General features: G+C 33.4%; 1 protein-coding gene across 2 annotated transcripts in view; it reads right to left on the bottom strand.

Annotated features, from left to right (window-relative positions):
• The window catches only part of DENND4C (DENN domain containing 4C), a 128530-nt gene that overhangs the window by 70390 nt on the left and 38058 nt on the right, over positions 1-20082 (bottom strand). For both annotated transcript variants that reach the window (XM_079926087.1, XM_079926086.1), the window contains exons 3-10: positions 16496-16748; positions 15496-15565; positions 13393-13562; positions 10364-10602; positions 8732-8798; positions 7627-7685; positions 6599-6743; positions 3301-3476 (exon numbers count right to left, since the gene is read on the bottom strand). In XM_079926087.1, the coding sequence (XP_079782213.1) occupies positions 3301-3476; positions 6599-6743; positions 7627-7685; positions 8732-8798; positions 10364-10602; positions 13393-13562; positions 15496-15565; positions 16496-16748 (1179 nt within the window). The remainder of the gene's footprint in view (positions 1-3300; positions 3477-6598; positions 6744-7626; positions 7686-8731; positions 8799-10363; positions 10603-13392; positions 13563-15495; positions 15566-16495; positions 16749-20082) is intronic.

The following is a 20082-nucleotide window of genomic DNA, read 5'->3' on the forward strand; positions in this document are numbered from 1 at the left end:
TACATAGAAAACTCTAGAATCTAAAACATGACACAAATGAACTTATCTACAAAACAGAAACACACTCCTAGACACAGAGAACAGATTTGTGGTTGCCAAGAGGGGAGGGAGAGGAAGGACTGGGAGTTTGGGGTTGGCAGACACAAACTATTACATTTAGAACGGATAAACAACAAGTCCTATTGTATAGCACAGGGAACTATATTCAACATCCTGTGATAAACAACAGTGGAAAAGAACACAAAAAAAGAATGTCTGTAAGTGTATAACTGAGTCACTTGGCTGTAGAGCTGTAAATCAACTATACTTCAATTTTTTTAAAAAATGAAGAAAACCCTAAAGTCACCACACAAAAACTATTAGAACTAATAAACGAATTCAGCAAAGTTGCAGGATACAAGATTAATATACAGAAATCTGTTGCTTTTCTCTACAATAATAATGAACTATCAGAAAGGGAGAGTAAAAAAAAAAAAATCCCATTTGAAATTGTATCAAAAAGAATAAAATACCCAGGAATAAACTTAACCAAGAAGGTGAAAGACCTACACTCTGAAAACTCAGATGAAGGAAAGTGAAGATGATACAAAGAAATGCAAAGATACCCCTTGCTCTTCTGGAATTGTAAGAATTAATATTGTTAAAATGACCAATACCTCCCCAAGCAATCATGCAATCCCTATCAAAATACTCATGACATTTTTCACAGCAATAGAACAAATAATCCTAAAATTCATAAAGAACCACAAAAGACCACAAATTACAAAAGCAATCCTGAGGAAAAAGAACAAAGCTGGAGGTATCACCATCCCAGACTTCAGACTATACTACAAAGTTACAGTAATCAAAACAGCAACAGCATGTTTTGTGTCTGGCAAAACACAGACACATAGATCAACTGAACTAAACAGAGAGCCCAGAAATAAACCCACGCACCTACAATCAATTAATCTATGACAAAGGAAGCAAGAATATACAATGGAGAAAAGACAGTTTTTTCAATAAGTGGTGCTGGGAAAACTGGACAGCTACAGGTAAAACAATAAGATTAGAACATCCCCTCACACCATATACAAAAATAAACTCAAAATGGATTAAAGACCTAAATAGATGATCTGAAACCATAAAACTCCTAGAAGAGAACATAGGCAAGACACTCTTTAACATAAATCATAGCAGTATTTTTTGGATCTGTCCCCTAAGGCAAAATAAATAAAAGCAAAAATTAACAAATGGACCTAATTAAATTTAAAAGCTTTTGCACAGCAAAGGAAGCCATCAACAAATCAAAAAGACAACCTATGGAATCGGAGAAAATATTTGCAAATGATGCGACCAACAAGGGGTTAATATCCAAAACATCCAAACAGCTCATATAACTCATTATCAAAAAAGCAAACAATACAATCAAAAAATGGGCAGAAAACCTGAAAATACATTTTTCCAAAGAAGGCATACAGATGGCTAACAGGCACATGAAAAGATGCTCAACATCACTAGTTACTACAGAAATGCAAATCAAAACAACGGTGAAATATCACCTCACACCTGTCAGAATGGCTCTCAGCAAAAAGACAACAAAAACTAAATGTTGGCGAGGATATGGAGAAAAGGGAACCCTAATACACTGTTGGTGGAAATGTAAACTGGTGCAGCCACTATGGAAAACAGTACGGAGGTTCCTCAAAAAACTAAAAATAGAACTACCATATGATCCAGCAATTCCACTCCTGGGTATATAATATATCCAGAAAAAATGAAAGCACTAATTCGAAAAGATACATGCACCTGATTGTTCATAGCAGCACGATTTACAATTGCCAAGACATGGAAGCAACCCAAGTGTCCATCAACAGATGAATGAATAAAGATTATATATATATATATATACAATAAAATAGTACTCGACCATAAAAAAGAATGAAATTCTGCCATTTGCAGCATCATGGATGGACCTAGAGAATATTATGCTTAGTGAAATTAGGCAGAGAAAGATAAATACTGTGTGATATCACTTATATGTAGAATCTAAAATATAAAAAAAAATGAGTACAGCAAAACAGAAACAGACTCACAGATATAGAAAACAAACTAATGGTTACCAGTGAAGAGAAGAAAGCGGGGAGGGGCAAGATAGGGGTATAGGATTAAGAGATACAAACTACTATGTATAAAATAAATAAGCAACAAGGATATACTGCATAGCACAGGGAATTATTGCCATTACCTTTTAATAACTTTTATTGGAATATAATCTGTAAAAATACTGAATCACTATGCTGTGTACCTGAAAATAGTACAATATTATAAATCAACTATACTTCGATTTTTTTAAAGTACTGAAAACCCAAATAAATAAACAAACATAGTAAAGAGCTACCACAATTACACAGTTTTCAAAATACAATGGTAGATCCATTTCAAAATTATTTTTTAAGGTACATTAAATGTTTTCTTCCTTCCTTAAGTTATTCTTCTGGTTCACTCAAGGCTATTTTCCCAACCAATTCTACTGCTGTAACCATCGAGGTCTCATCCCAAATTCTTACTCTATTCATTTTCTGCCAGTATCAAACAGTAAAGAATAAAAGCACTCCAGGACCTGGAATTTGGCACTAATACTAGGGAAGTTTCAATACTTACTGCCCTTTACCCACGTTGTTTGTTGTTTTTGTGAGGACGGGGCTGCAGAGGGCGCTCCTAAACATCCATCTAGAACTGGATGGATGAATCTTCTTTTATTAGTGTGGTGCTCTACTGTCTGAACCCTCAGTTACACCACTGCTATACATATTTATCACCTCCAGTAAACACAAACTCTGACTGATTTTTAATATCAATTTCTCTGTAATCCCTATAAAATTCAAATCTTGACAACTAAGAAAACAGCATATTATCCTATATCGTGACTAAACTCAAACAGGTAAACCCATTTTTTAAGAGCTTACACACGGATTTTGAACTAAACCTAGATAGCGTATCATCTCTTGAGCTCTGAAAGCAGTGTTTTTAACCTTTTTTTTTTTAATAATCCATATTCTCTTCTGATAAACATAAATATCTCCTGCCTACTGTTAACATTATTATCCAATATAAACTATTATAATATTGAACACAATCTTTTTCAAATCACACAACATTCCAGGATTCTGATACCTGTCCTGATTGAGAATCATTGCATTGAATCTGAAGACTTATTACCAACTTTTAAAAGTAGCATATTTGTATATGCTTTCAAGGAGCTATAACTACATGTGGGGAAAAATATAAATGAAGATAATATAAAAAGAATCAACTTACATATATAACATGTTTGTATCCAAGTCAATGCAAACAACATCTTGTGGTGGGTCATGAAGATCAAAATACCTTGAGTCAACTCCAACTATAAATGGTAAAGGTGCACTAAGCACGGCTGCCAGTGAAAGAGGACAAAGGGGAATATATGGGCATTGCCACTGAAATGGAAAGATCATCTGGGAAAAAAAGTTTTAAAAAATTAACCAAGTTTTAAATTTGCAATGAGAATTAGTAATTAACTAATACTACTGAAAGGGACCATTACAGAGCATTAAAGTCTAGTTTCATTCCAAAAACTAAATGACTATATTAAACTTCATTCCAAAAACTAAATGACTATAAAACACTGCTAGGCAATACTATGAACCAATGTGATTAAAATCTTCAAGAATGACAATGATCATAAGCACAATTAAAATGCTAACAGCTCTTTGCATGTTAATTCTTCTAATGCCTATAGAAAATCCACATTCCCATTTTATGGAGAAAGTGAAAGAGGAGAAAAAATAGCCCAAAATTTTATAAAACAAACTCATGATCTTTAACTCTGACGTATTTCATCCATCTGTTAATTTTCAAGATAACCTTTGACTAAAATCCAACTAAGAACACCAAGAACTAAAAAAATTTAAATGATTCTCTTGGGAACAGTAATAGTCAACTAAAAATTTCAACCAAAAAAATTTTGTAACGGCCCAAATAAACATAATATTATCCAACTTCAGTGAATCTTGGCATCTTAAAAATATTAGTCAATATAAAACATACCTCAACAATCTTTACCAGCTTTCCTTTATAAAGCTCTACCTTAATTGTATCAATGTGTTCTTTTTAAAACGGAAAAAAGACAAGTTTTGATAAGTAAAAAAAAAAAAATTAAAATTTTAATAATCAATATTAAAATTTTAATCACTGATGACAAAATCTTTCCTCTACTACAAAAATCCTTGCTATATTTCAAGATCTAGTTCAATTCTTACCTTACCCATCAGTACTCACCCCAAATAATTACCTATAGCATTTACTACCTCTGCCAGTTATTCCAGATGGTTATACAGAATTGGAATTCTGTCTTCAGTCATTTATTTACTTTCTAGTAATTGAGCACTTAATATGTACCAAGAACTGTTCTAGATGATGGGGCTGTAACAGTGAATGAAACAAAGATCCTGCCCTCATGAAATGTACAGTGTAGCATAAGAGCCAGCAAACTTTCTGTAAAAGATAAGAATATTTTATGCCTTGCAAGCCACACTGTCTCTGTCACAAATACTTAACTCTGTCTTCATGTATGAAAGCAGTCATAGGCATTATGTAAATAAATGGCCTATGTTCCAGTAAAATTTTATTTACAAAAACAAGTGGCAGCCAGGATTTGACTCACAGGCCACAGTTTGCCAACACCTAGTCTAGCAGGAAGAGAGAAAACAAAAAGAAGGCATAATAAATAAAATATATACCATGTGAGAGAGCGCTAAGTGCTACGAAAAAAAGAAAAAGTAAAGCCAAGTAAAGGCGATGAGAGTTTAGAACATGAGAGAGGAGAGGGGGAAAGCAGGCTGTATTATTAAATAGGCCAAACAGGGTAGGCTTCATTAAGAAAGTGACACTGAGGTGAAACTTGAAGGAGCTGAGGGTTTTAGTCAAGGGGATATCTAGGAGAAGAGCGCTTCGAAGAAAAGGAACAGCTAGAGCAAAGGCCTTAAGGTGTGGGGACTGCCTAGTATGTGCCAGGGGTAGCAAAGAGGCCAGCATGGCTGGAGCAGAGTGAGCAAGAGGGAGAGAAGTAGAAAATGGTATCAGAGAGCAGAGGGATAAAACTACTCGCAAAGGACCTTGCAAGGACTTCAGATTTCCTCCAGGGAAAACTGACTATCTACCATTCAACAAAAGGTACGTTACACCTCTAACTACATAAGAAATTTCAGAATAAAACTACTGGACAACAAAATATGACACCCTTGTCTTCACCTTCGACTTTTGCACACAATCATAAACAATGTCAATTTTACAAGAATACCCATTGGTTCCATCAATTTTTGCTATGGGGCTCCATTAACCCTTCAATATTCTTTGATATTCAAATCACTCTCCTTTTGAGGAATTTAAACTGTCAGGATTCTTTTCAATTTTCTCCTCTTTAAATGGTAATTTGCCTTACTATCAAATCCTCATTTATCAATAGTTTTGCAAGCAATTCAGGCTGTTCTCCAACATCGGTTACATAAATTTCATGCAATCTTGCATTTTAATAAGATTTCCGATTTCGCATTGCAAGAGACTGGGCCACAGAGATTCAGACAGAGGGGCATGGATAATCCCTAAAGTTTTATAGGAAGAAATATTTGAGTGGGAACTTTCTAAAACTGGTCAGTTCATTAACAAATATTTTCATGTTATAACAACTTTTGCTTTTACATGTAACTGTGGAGGCTTGGAAAATTAGTACATAATTAGGATCTTTGCCCCCCATAAACCATCTCAAATGGTTATTACTGTTTTCAGTCCTAGCAGCATTTCTCTGACCAGATTAATAACTTGGAGACATACCCCATTTGTTGATTTAACAAGTATTTATTGAGTGTTTACTCCATGCTATTTAACTGTGATAAATGCTGAGGACACAGGAGTAAAAAAGAGACCTAAAAAAGGTCCTTACTTCCATGAGAGTAAAATGGGGAAGGGAAGAGAGGAGAGTCAGCTATTTTAAATTAAACAAATAATGGAAAATAGAGTTAGAGAAATAGAACATCCAAAATTCTATATTATGACCTATAAAGCCCTACATGATCAGACCTCCTTCTAATTGCAATGGGAAGCCGTCAAGAGGTTTTAAAACAGGACTTGATTTAACTTTTATTTATGCTTTTCACAATAGCTAAACATCTGTACATTATCCAATTTCACAATCACCTAGATTTTCCTATACATTACTGGCTCACAATGATTAAAAGTTAAAATTGGGAGAAATTAGTCATGTAATTCATGTCCACAATTTTAGGGCAGCTGAAATTGACCAGAGCTTCTCATTTAATAAAGTAAGCTTCATTCACAAGTTCTATTATTATGTAATCATATAGATTCTCTGAAGAACTCTAAAATATGAAAAATTAGAAATTGAAATTCTCTCAATAGAAATCACTTTTTTTCTTTATATTTAGTATTTCTCTTTGCCATCCTACTACATTTATGTTAAACATTTAGTGGTGATTTCAAAGCTTTCGTTGAAGGAAATTTCCCTGTAGAGTAAAAATTCTCTGTCAAGAATTCTGCACTAAAAAGAAAATTCTATACTTACAGCTACAACAGCTTCAGCTACTCCAGTCAACACAGCTGGCCTAAGAGAATGCAGCAAAATCTTGCTCTCAAGTAAAACAAAGAGCAGCAGTGTTGCACAAGTCTCAGGACCCAGATTCATTAACAAGGTGCTAAAGTTGGCTCCACTAGAAAAGGAGAGAAAAAGAGGTGATTATGAACTGTTTCACCAAAAGGTGCTAAGATTTGCTTATTAAATTATTTCCTAAATATTAATAAATTGAAAATCTAATATTAATTTCAAGTCCTGATTTAGTTATCATTGAAAAGTAGCAAATTTAATAAGATGGTATAGGAGAATGATTCAAACTCATCCTTTGGCAACAAGGGCATTTATCGGAAAGATTTTCCTAAAGAACAGCCATTTGAGCTGCGCTCTAAAGAAAGAAGGTAGGGGTTGGTGGGGAGACAACATTTGCAAAGGTCCTGAAGCAAGGAAAAGCAATTGTCATGTTCAAGAAATTGAAATAAACCTACTGTGACTAAAGCGTATTAGAGGAAGGGATGAAAACAACAAGAGATTATGCCCGAAGTAAAAATATTTGCATTCTCCAACAATTTTATATTTGCATTCTCAGAAGGAAACACTGGCTGCAGTGTGGATAAAAAACTGAAAGACAAGACCAAAAGAGTGCCAATTAAGAGGCTCATAATGAAGTAGTCCAGGTAAAAGATCATGCTAGCCTGGACTAGTGACACAGATGAAGAGAAGCCAATAGATTCAAGACATTTTAGGAGGTAAAATCAGTTCACCTTGAACATTTAGTAAGCAACTGGATATGCGGAAGGGAGATGAGAGGAAAAGGGAGGTATTCCCCACATTCAATCTTGCAACTTTCTTTAAGTGTTCCATTTTTAAAATGCTGAATGGCCCCAGCTATCAAAGTTAGAAACATTAAGGCTATTCTTAGTTTGTAAATATAACACAACTCTATTATACTAACCCTTAAAATATTTTAAAGCATTCTGCTCCAAGTGAACAAATGTATTATTTTATATACCATTAATTACCTTAGTGGTAAAGGTGTAGAAACTGGTTGTGAAAATATTAACGCATCATGGACTGATAGCTTAAAAAAAGAAAAAAAATGATAAATTAACCAAGCCAATTTTGAAACCTAAATATTTAGATCAAGGGTAAAATGGAAAACAGTTTTAATAGGCAGACTGAAACAGTTTTGGAAACATGTACTAAAACATAAAACAATAGCTGTTATTTACTTAGAAGTATATAGTTCTTTAAAATTAAATGGTTAATTCAACTGAATTTTGATTCAGTTAACTGATTAAAATACAGCTGTTTAAAAATTATGGAATAACTGCTTTTTAAAAGCCTCCAATTTATTTACTCTCTATTTGGCAATTGCTTAATATATATTAATACTTGCTGAACTGAAATACATTCAAGATTAACAATATTTGACTAACACATATAATGTTAATAACCATCTTAGAAAAAAATGTTTAAATAGCTTGCCTCTATAGATCAGTCTGCAAACTGTTATTGGTCCAAGAAGAACAGTATATAAATAGAGAGAAAGCGATTTAGAAACTTTCATGGCACTCTGACACTGCTCTCATATCCAAGTACATTATCAGTGAACTCATGTCTTTGGACAGGGAATAGACCTGTTCACGTCTATACTGATCTCATATGGTAAGTTGCTTACGTCACAAGCTATATATTTATATAGGTCTGCCACTGACTGGAAATAAAAAGAAACTGGTCCTTTAACAACACTATTATAGACTGCTTCACTTCCGCCTTCCAACCATAACCAATTTCACATTTGATATTTATTAGTCACTCGAATGTTAAAAACATGCCCTCAACATAATTTTGGGTTTTACATTATTAAAGTCGGCTACATAAAGGCCACACATGAACCAATGATGATGTCATGAACCAAGTATTGTAATTATTCCAATTCTGTATACCCAAAATTCAAAAAAACAGTACCAAAGAATATTAGCTAAAGACATAAAATACAGAGAATTCAAGGATTTCATGGATGCATCTTGCTCCGCCTCAAACCAGAAGGGCCATAGCATCCCCACTGCAATGACTGGAATGAACATATGCAGCACTCCCGTCAGACATACTGTTTTTTATTACCTGTACCAGGATTCTTGGTCTTTGTGGTGAAGGAAAAGGGATGTTTTGCATAAAGTGTGAAATGTGCCTAGAAAAAATTTTTGAAATAAAGATAATTACTCTTCTAAAATGCTTCATGGATTTTAACAGATCTTAAATACCATTATTCATCATCCTGGACCTGACAAAGCCACTTACCTAAAACTTAAGCTAAATAAATAAATACATTTACTTAGTGTAAATAAATGTACTCATTCCACTATGAGTGGAATGCAACTTCTAAAATGCAAAATGTATTTCCTGATTAAAAGTCCAGATTAATATACCCTATTATCACCAGGAAAATAAGAATAACATGAATATAGTTTTCATGAAAGAAGCTAACATTTATTGCCCTGGTTATCAGTATCAGTATGGGGAGCAACTAACTGTGATATAATGAATCAAAACTAATACAGAATTCAATCTAATAATATTAATTAAATTAATATAGTTCTTACACTATAACTTCGGGCAAATCACTTGTCCTATTTCTCCACCTATACATAATAACTCAAGTCTTTCCAAAGTTTTGAGCTCTTAGGAGCCACTAAATGCAAAGTATTACTTCAACTGAAAAAAAAGAATTGATGATATACACTGATTTTTTTTTCACAAATTTCATAGAACCTTAATTTTTCAAAAGGCTGCTAACTTATTATTAACATTAAATTTACTCCAATCAATTTTAAGTTAATCTGACAGCTGAAAGTTAAATCTAGAATTATGAACCATTAGACTGTCATTCCAGTAATACAACAAGAAAGCTGAAACCATATTGCTACACCAAATTTTGATGTGTTTCTGCATAGTACTTTTACTATTTTATAAAGTTGATTTTTGAGCAGCATTACTTTAAAACCTACAGGTAACTGGCCCCCTCTTATCCACTAAACTAGTATGCTTCACTGATAATCTTTTTGCTATAATGTGAAATTTTGCAAAGTTTAAGAAAAATCTGTTTACACACAGTATAACACATTTCCACCAAAGATCTTGACTTGCTTTGTTAGCAGGATACATGAGTTATTTACTATAATAAACAAGTCAAAATGCCACTAGAAGTCAGAAAAGATGTGGTTTTAAAAAGACAGTGGTTCCACATCTATTTTTCTTGCTTACAAAACATTTCCATGATGAAGAGAATAACAAATCAAAGGGAAAGCATGTAGAGTTCTATCAATGCTAAAACCAAAACCTTACTTTTAACATCAATTAATCAATTAACATCAATTAACACCATTAATTTCTACATCAGTTTAGAGATGTTTAACTTGCAGTGGTCATTTGGATAGTTGGGGTGTGTGTGCAACAACAGCTATTTTTCTCTTGGTTATTTAAGAATGAGTAGGAAGAACACATACAATATAATGTATATATATGTTTCTTCCTCAGCTGAATTCTCAGAAGATTTTTATCTGGTCATCCTCACCACCACTCCTCAATTTTAAATTCAGAGTCAATGATTCAGGTGAAGAAGGGAGCAAGCAAAAAGTAGAATGACTGTGACTCTCCTTCCCTTTCAACTCTGATGCTTGAAGTCAGGTAAACAATGAAATGTACATATATACATCCAATTTTTTCACCAGACATCCTTCAAATCATTATACATACTTTTCAATGGGAAGAGGATGTGGTCCAGACACAGAAAGTTTGTAGATAAACATGAGAAATTTTCTAAAAGCTTCAAAAAAAGGCCAGTGTGAGAGTAAACAAATGCATTTGTTTGAATTGATGGATTTGGAGACCATTTTTCTCTCCACAGGTGTCAACAGGCCCAGCTGCATAAGCTGTTTTTCTGTTAGAAGTTCTCGAGAGTAAGGTTCATAAAACTGGATGGCAGCTCCATATACCTACAGAGTAAAAAAATTCCATTGTAAAATTTGAGTGTTTTTAAAAATTAATTTCTCTTTTTCTCTTTTTCCAAAAGAAGTATTTGCTTAGAGTGCATATGACAGGTAAATGAAAAAAAAAATCTCAAACATTGTTGATGGGAATGTAAAATGGTGCAGCTATGGGGGAAAACAGTTTGGCAGCTCCTCCAAAAGTTAAACAATTATCCTATGATCCAGCAATTTCACTCCTAGGTATATACCCAAAAGAATTGAAAGCAGGGACTCAAACAAATACTTGTACACCAGTGTTCATAACAGCATTATTCACAATAACCAAAAGATAGAAACAACCCAAATGTCCATCAACAGACGAACAGATAAACAAAATGTAGTATAGTCATCCCTCAGTATTCGAGAGGGGTTGATTCCAGGACCCCCAGCGGATACCAAGATCCATGAATGCTCAAGTCCCTTATATAAAATGATGTAGTACAGTCGGCCCTCTGGATCCACAGGTTGGGCATCCCTGGATATGGTGGGCTGACTATATATACACTCAAGAGAATATTATTCATCCTTAACAAGGAATCAAATTCTGATAAATACTGCAACATGGATGAACCTTGATAACATTACGCTAAGTGAAATAAGCCAGACACAAAAAGACAAATATTATATGATTCCATTTATATGTGCTACCTAGAATAGACAAATTGGTAGAGACAGATAGTAGAAAAGAGAGACATAGGATAGGAGTGGAAGAAACTTCTGTTTAGAGTGATGAAAACGCTCTAGAAATGGCTAAGTGATACTTTTATAAATCTTTTAACTGTTTAGTCACTATATACATATGTGTATGTATATATGTCATATATATGTGTGTCTGTTATATCACATTAACCCTTGTCTTTACAGATACAAATAACACTCTCAGATACAACTATTTCAAAGTCATCTCTGGGGTTCTTAACAAGCAATATGTCAAAAGCATCACAATGAGGATTTGTTGTTCTCTACTGGTCAAAGTAACTTTGGTAATGCTTAAGTGTTTGAAGATATTAAAATATTCATTTATATTTATTGCTTTCAAAGGAAGAAACTATAAATGATTATTAAGCTAAACAGTTAGCTTACTTGTAAGCAATCCAGTCAATATAGTACTGGTCTTCCATTTAGTGAGTACTTTACTATGTTCCAGACACTGCTGGATACTTAACCTTAATTATTGTCTTCAGTACAGTGGCTGTAAACTTGAAGACTGGAGAATGAGGACACAGATGTATTTTTGTTTGCTCCACAAGAGTCAGCCTTGGTTAGTTACACATTTCAATAAAATTGGCTATTCTATCAAACTTCCTAAGAAAGTTTTCAATTTTTAAATTTCTACTAGATCTGTAGTTTTATTTACTTTTTATTTCCTAATATTGCTTTTTTGCCATCTCTTTTAATTATCATTCTATGTTATTATTACTGTTTATACATGTTTTGAATTTTTGGCTATTACCAATAAAGTATATAAATATACATGTGTTTTGGAGAATATATATACTCATTTCTCTTGGGATATGCTCAGGTGTATACCTGTTGGGCCACAGAGTTATTTCTTATCCTTGCTGACAATATAGAAGTTCTTTAAATATTCTGAATACAAGACCCTTATGGAACACCTACAGTATCACATTACTTTCTCCCAGCCTGGGGCCTGCTTTTCCACCTTCTTAATGGTACCTTTGAATGAACAGATGTCCTTAACTCCAGTGAGGTCCTATTATTCATCTTTTCTTTTATGGCTAGCGCTTTCTGCATACTGTTTAAACTATCTTCACTTACTCCCTCAATTTTAATGTATTATTTGTCTTATGACCCTCACTGTTGTTGTTGAGAAATTAGCCATCAATTAATAGTTATACCTTTATAAGTAAGTATGTCTTCTCTTTCTGGTTGTTTTTTGTCTTTGGTATTCTATCATTTTACTATAATATGAAAACAGGTGGTTTTATACTTTTATTTTTTTTCTGCTGAAGATTCAGAGTGTATCTAACCTGAAAAACTCAATTTTTCATCAACATTGGAAAACTCTCAATCAACCACTAGCTCTTAAAATGCTGTCTCTCCCTTTTCTAGTCTCTCTTTCTGGGGTTCATTAAATATCTGTTGGTCCATCTGATTCTATCCTCTGCATTTTTAAACTCCTTTTATATTTTATGTATTCCTGTGCCACTTTCAAGATAACCTATTTTCCACTTCATTAATTCTTCCTTCATGTATGACTTATCTGCTGTTTAAACCATTCATTACATTTTTAATTTTATGGATATTTTCATTTCTAGACATTTGATTCTTTCTCCAACCTGTCTACTCATTTTTCAAAATATCCTGTTCTTTCCTTGATGTTCTGAGCCCCTCTATTAGGTCTTGAATAATTTCAATTATATATTCAATTTATAATATCTTTGATATTGTTATTCTATCATTTCAATATCTTAAGGGTGTAATACAGCTCTGTGTCTTGTTGATTCTTCCTATGGTACCTATGTCTTCTAACTTTCACTAGCATCTCATCTTGAAGCCTGGGTTTTGAGGGTATCTCTCCAGAGACTTTATATGTGCTCCTATAGACACTCAAGGGGTATCAGCATCCTGATCCCAATTTTCATGTAGACTTCTCACTTTGGGCATTGAAGTACAAATGTAAACAGAAATGTATTGTGTCCAAATAATCCTAACATTCACATTAACCTTATATTAATCATTTTATGGGTTAAAAACATGGACAAAATAGGTTTAATAAAAGAGGAAAAAATATACCTTTTCAGCAGAAGAGCCTGTGAGGACAAAAGTTGAAAAAACTGGAAGCGGGTATTTGCTTTGGGGATCCCAACATTCAATCGTAGCTCCCATCGGAAGGCAGAAGAGAGGGACAGATTCCGATAGCGGAAATGACTCATAGTCCTCTTCTGGATACCTAAAAATTAAACCTATTGGAGAAAGCACATAATGATACTTATTTATCTATTTATTATTTTTTTATTTTTTATTCTTTGGCTGTGCTACACGGCTTACAGGATCTTAGTTCCGTGACCAGGGATTGAACCTGGGCTCACGGCAGTGAAAGCGCCAAGTCCTAACCACTGGACTGCCAGGGAACTCCCAATAATTTTTTTTAAATAGTTACTTTTAAATAGTTACTAATTACATATTAATAGGATACATATTAATAGGATGTTTTACATATTACATATTAATAGGATATTTTAATAGCACATTCTACAGAAATATTTGTGTGAAATTTCAAGATCAATTTTTCTCTTGCCATATCAGTAATTAAAATAAATAACAAATTTACCATTTATTTTTACCCATGGACTTAAAGTTCACTGTAAAATTAAAATGTATTAAATATACTAGTTAAAACTCTATTCAACAGGATCATTAATCTTAATGTATTTTCCCTACATACTGCCAACATCTTAGAGAATGCAAGAAACATACAGGGAAATTTATCAACTATTTCAGTTAGTCTTCTGTGGGGAGAAAAAAAAATTCAGGGAAGGGACAAGTGTTATGAAATAATGCCAAGGCAGCAGAAATTATCACAGCCCCTAAACTTTTCTTGAGAGAGCAGCAGCGTAAAATGAATGTAACATGAAAAGTAAATGAGACAGAAACTCTTGTTTCTGTACAGAGTTTGCGAGATCAAGGAAGCAGGAGCAGGGGGCACTCTGAGAAGCACAACAAAGACCCTTCAGAATAAAGTAGCTACATGGCATCAATTCATTAGCCTCTAATATCTCTAACACACAGACCACCTCTAGTTTAAACACTTGAAAGTCAGTAGCAGAATTTTGAGTCCAAATTCAGTCTACAAAATTCTTTATTCTAAAATATGTCTTATATCAAATACCTGAACACCTTCACAAAACTTGTTTCTATACGTTTTCTTTAAGTGACACTTTCTCACCACCAAAAAGAAAAAAAAACTTCTAAGTAAATCATATATAATCAACACATTACAGCAATATTAACAGTATTACATTTTAAAGTGATACTGAAATTTATAACTGTTAATTGTTGCCTTTATTTTTATATTAAATGGTTTGATACATTAGTATGAATGTCTTTATGAGGACAATTAAGATTTCTCATATATGGATTTGCCTGACTTCCCTGAAGTAAAACTTTATTCCAAAAATTGTGCACAATAAAAAGTAATTGACACTGCTTCTTTTCACAAAGAAGTATTCCAGTATCTCTTCTATTTACAACTGGAGCATACCTGTATTTTCAGTTTTTATCCCACCATACCAGTGGGATGAAGAGGTCACACTTAAATCTTTACAGCCCTTGACACTTTACTGTGCAGTTAAGAATGTGGCGATAGATTTCTCAAACACTTCATGGCAGAAAAGGTTCTCAGGCCCTCCTCTCTTCCATATAGCTGATTCTTTGCAACAAGGGAGAAAGGAAGCAACTCCACCTTTCATGGCAAGTAACATGTGGTTTCAAATCAGACACACAGAGATAAGAGAAGGAAATTTATAAGAAGTAAAGATGTAGTTTGACACCTTTCTGACTGCCAAAATATAAAAGGTCAGAGAGTAAATATTTTTCACTCAACTATTAAATCTATTAGTGTAGACTAAAATTGAATGTTTATTCCACAAATGCTTGTTTGGAATAAAATTTTCCATTTAATTAACAGTATATTTTTATCGGTGGGGGGTAATACTAATGTATCTTGTAGTATGTAATGTATTTAGGAAAACTTATGCCTTTACATGCTAAAGTTACAGATAATTCAATTTATGAATAGATCAATTCCACAAACCGTATAAGGGAGCACACACTGTCTCTTCTAACCAAATGTTAGTGTGCAACAATACAGAGACCTTTTTTTTCTCATTTACTCACCAGCTTTATATGCTATTGCATTAGAAGCAGGCACAGACTTCTTATAACACAGAAACACACTGGAGCCCCACTGTAAAATATAAATTAGGTTTAAAAAAAAGACAAAAGAGTGATAATAAATTGATTTTGTTGAATGTCTTCTAAAGATTTTGATTATTTCCTCAAGGAAGTCTATTTAAAACATGTTTATCAAACAGACTATATATAGTATACAATATAGCAAAACATGAAACTGAAAACACTAGAAGAAAAGGAATGAAAACAAATTGCCACGAAAATTAAACTGATGCAAAGCTTGTTTCAAAAATTTTACAATTCTGTAATCATGCAGAGGCTGCCTCTATTTGAAAGAAACAGCACAAAACGTGGGTGCTGAGCCCAAACTAGGGAAGACTGGGGTCACTAGATGCTATGAAGTCATTATCTCCAGAGGCAAACCTGTCTTGACTAATAGCCTTGGGTGCATGGGTCATCTCTGCCTATACCTCATTTAAGCTAATATTAATTTCCTTTAAGTTGTTTTTCAAAATAAACATAACCCAACAGTAAACTTTAGTGTCATAAAACTATAAATCCAATGTATATGTTGCATTTTCTTCTTCAGTAGAGCCCTTTTAAAATAAATACGAACACTACAATATTTAAAATAAATAAATATAAAGGGTGTCTTGACCCAATCTCCCTGTAATTGTCCTTAAAGATACCACTAAAACCCAAAAGCTAACAAAACCTGTATATTAGTGTAATGTATTAGTACATATCAAAAAAAAAAAAATCCCTGACTTTAAGCATCTATTTTCTGGATGAAATTATTCTAAAACATCAGGTAGCTAAGGATTTTTTTAAGTTATTATGAACCATAAAAATTAGAGAGCTAAAAGTAATAAAAAAGTCATGACAATATAAACTGAGAGTAATAATAAGCCCAATAATAAAGAGAAGTCCAAAAAATTTTTTTGAATTTTCATATGAAATTTTGGAAATGAAACTTTATTCTTACCATTCCGCAGTTTAAGTTTTTGTCAACTTTGCAGAAGGTATGAGGAGGGGTTTCTCCCTTACTGGTTACGATAACACAGATATCAGTTACAGCCAACGAATTCTGGGGTCGAATTAGAGGAGCCCTTCGATAAGTGATAAAGATTCTTTGTGAAGTAGTTGAACTATTGTTGACATTGGCACAGCGACCATAGGGTGTGGCTTGGATCACTTCACATCCTGGAATTAGTCTTTCTTTCCCATCATATAAAACTCTGCATGGCAGGGAGGGAAGAAATAAATAGATAAGTTAACATATGTCAGGTTAAGGCTAGTTTTCTCCTTGAGAACAAAATAAATTTTTTTTGGTCTCCCCTTTTGTTTCCCAAATGTTAACTGCAAACCAAAACTAAAATAATTACTTTGGGAATTATAAATCTCCTACTATTTTTCAACAGCTAGAATACAATTTTAGAAGTGTAAATAGGATCAAACAACTTGATTTTATTGATTACAAGAAACATATGAAACAAAAAAGGGGCAATACCACAATCATCCTCAGGTCAATTCTCAGAAGTTTTATCTAGTATTCAGGTGTTTTCACAAAATTTACCTTCATAATTCCTGTCAAAATTTCACCTTTAAAAATCCCCTGACTGGGCTTCCCTGGTGGCGCAGTGGTTGAGAGTCCGCCTGCCGAGGCAGGGGACAAGGGTTCGTGCCCCAGTCTGGGAGGATCCCACATGCCGTGAAGCGGCTGGGCCCGTGAGCCATGGCCGCTGAGCCTGCACGTCCAGAGCCTGTGCTCCGCAATGGGAGGGGCCACAACAGTGAGAGGCCCGCGTACCGCAAAACATAAATAAATAATAAAATAAAATAAAACACCTTCTTTGTTTTTAATGGGCAAAGAATCTAAATAGACATTTGTCCAGAGAGGATATACAAATGTCCGAAAGCACATAAAAAGATCTTGAACATACTATTAGCCATTAGGGAACTACAAATCAAACCACGATGAGATACCACTTCACATTCATGGGAATGGCTAGAATAAAAAAGCAGATAATAACAAGTGTCAGAAAAATTGGAATCCTCATACAATGCTGGTGGAAATCAACAGCTCTGCAAAACAGTCTGACAGTTCCTCAATGGGTTAAACATAGATTTTCCACATGACCCAAGAGGAAAAATAAACACAGATTCTTCTCAGTATATACACAAGAGAAAAGAAAACACATCTATGCAAACACTGGTACACAAATGCTTATAACATCATTATCCACAACAGCCAAAAAGTGGAAACAATCAAATGTCCATCAACTAATAAATGGATATGTAGATTGTAGTATAGCCATGTAACAATATCATGGATCAATAAAAACAAAGAAGTACTGATACATGGTACAACATGGATGAACCTTGTAAACATATTAAGTGAAAAAAGCCAGACAAAAAAGACCACATATAGTATGACTGCATTTACATGAAATGTCCAGAACAGGTATATCTACAGAGACAGAAAGTAATTTAGTAGTTGCCTAGGACTAGAGAGTAGGAAAGAGTATTGGAGAGTGACTGCTAAGGGTATAAGGTTTCTTTTCAGAGTGATGAAAATGTTCTAAAATGGACTGTGGCTACACAACTCTGTGAATATACTAAAGACCATTTAATTGTACACTTTAGATGGCTGAATTGTACGATATGTGAATTATAGCTCAATGAAGTTGTTAAAGCCCAGCTAAATATAACACTATAATAGCCTCCATATTTAAATCAAAATAGTATTGGCAAATGAGTAAATAGAAAGAACAATGAACAGAAATTTAGTATATGATAAAGGTGACACCTCAATACACTGAGGGAAAGATGGACTTTTTAATTTAATAAGCGGTGCTTGAATAAGCAGATTGCCATTTGGGAAAAATAAACAAACAAAATTCTATCTGTAGTTCACACTATACACAATAAGGGCTCCCAGTGGATCACATATGTAAATGTAAAGAATGAAAACATACTAAAAGAAAACCTAGTAGTAGGAAAAATGTCACTATGACTCAAAATCTAGAGGCAATAAAAGAAAAGAGTAAGAAAATAAACTTCATAAAATAAACTTTACATGACAAAATAACGCTGTAAACCAAGTCAAAAGACAAATTATAAGGGGAGAGGAATGGAGAAGGGGCAAAATAGGTAAAAGGGATTAAGAGATATAAACTACTTGTAATAAGTTACAAGGCTGTAATGTACAGCACAGGGAATATAATCAATATTTTATAACTTTATATGGAGTATAATCTATAAATATTCAATCACTACACTGTATACCTTATAAATTAACATAACAGTGTAAGTCAACTATACTTCAATTTAAAAAAAAGACAAATTAATAAACTTAGAGAAAACATCTGATGACTCTTTTACAAAAAGTTCATCTTCCTAACACATAAAAATCTCATTTAAAAAAAACAAGAAGAAGACCAAAAACCTGTTTTTATTTTATTTTTTTACTTAAGCATATTGCTCAGTTTATTGGCATAAAGTGTACAAACCGGTATAAACAGCTCCAGACCAAAAAACAGACAATCACCAATGGTTCTCATTATTCTCCCTTCCAATCACTATATCATTAAGGAAAACCACTATCCTGAATTTTAAAAGAATAAACTAATCAAAAACCTGTTTTTAAAAAAGACATTAACAAACAGTTAATGCCAAAAGACATTAACAGTTCACAAAAGAAAAAACGGTCCTTAAACACTGAAGAAATACTTAACCTCATTAAAATTATTCTGACATACCATTTCTCTACTGTGAGACTGACAAAAATTCAAAAATCTTATCACATACTTTGTTGATGGCATTGTGGGGAAAGAAGCACTCACATACAGTGATGATGGTAGGATAAAATGGCACAATCACAATGGAGGGAAACTTGGTAACATTTAACAAAATTATGCATGTATGTATCTTTTAACCCAGCAATTCCTTTCTAGGATCTACCTGAAAATTATAACTCCACAAATATGTAACAACATGTGCACAACATTATTCACCAAAGCATTCTTTAAGGGCACAAGATAGGAAAGAACCCAAATGTCCATCAATAGAGGCTGGCTGAATAAAGTATGATACATCCACACAAATAAGTGTTACAAAGCTATAAAAAAAAAAAAAAGTGAGAAAGATCTCCATTTTCAGAAATGGAGTGGTTCCCAGGAGATGGTGTTAGGTGAAAAAACAGAGTATAAAATAGTGTACATAGTATCTGCATTTTGTTTAAGAGGAAGAAATAAAACTATACACACATATGTGTTTATTTCTGTAAAAACACACATTGAAAGGATAAATCAGAAACAAAACAACAGGGGAGGGGAGGGCAGAAAGTATAGAGAAAGGAGTAGAGGAAACAGAAACTGAAGCAATACTTCTCTAAATATATCTTTTTATGTGTTTTGAACCGCAACAATATTTTCCATATTAAAAGAATTTTAAAACAAATGAAACACAAAAAGGAACAAATGAACCTAACTGCATAGCAAATTGGTAATATAACCACATAGAAAAACTATTTCATATAATTTTTTAACACAGTACTCTGTAAATGTTTAA

This window comes from Stenella coeruleoalba, assembly GCF_951394435.1.
Source record: "Stenella coeruleoalba genome assembly, chromosome: 7".
Taxonomy (NCBI): domain Eukaryota; kingdom Metazoa; phylum Chordata; class Mammalia; order Artiodactyla; family Delphinidae; genus Stenella; species Stenella coeruleoalba.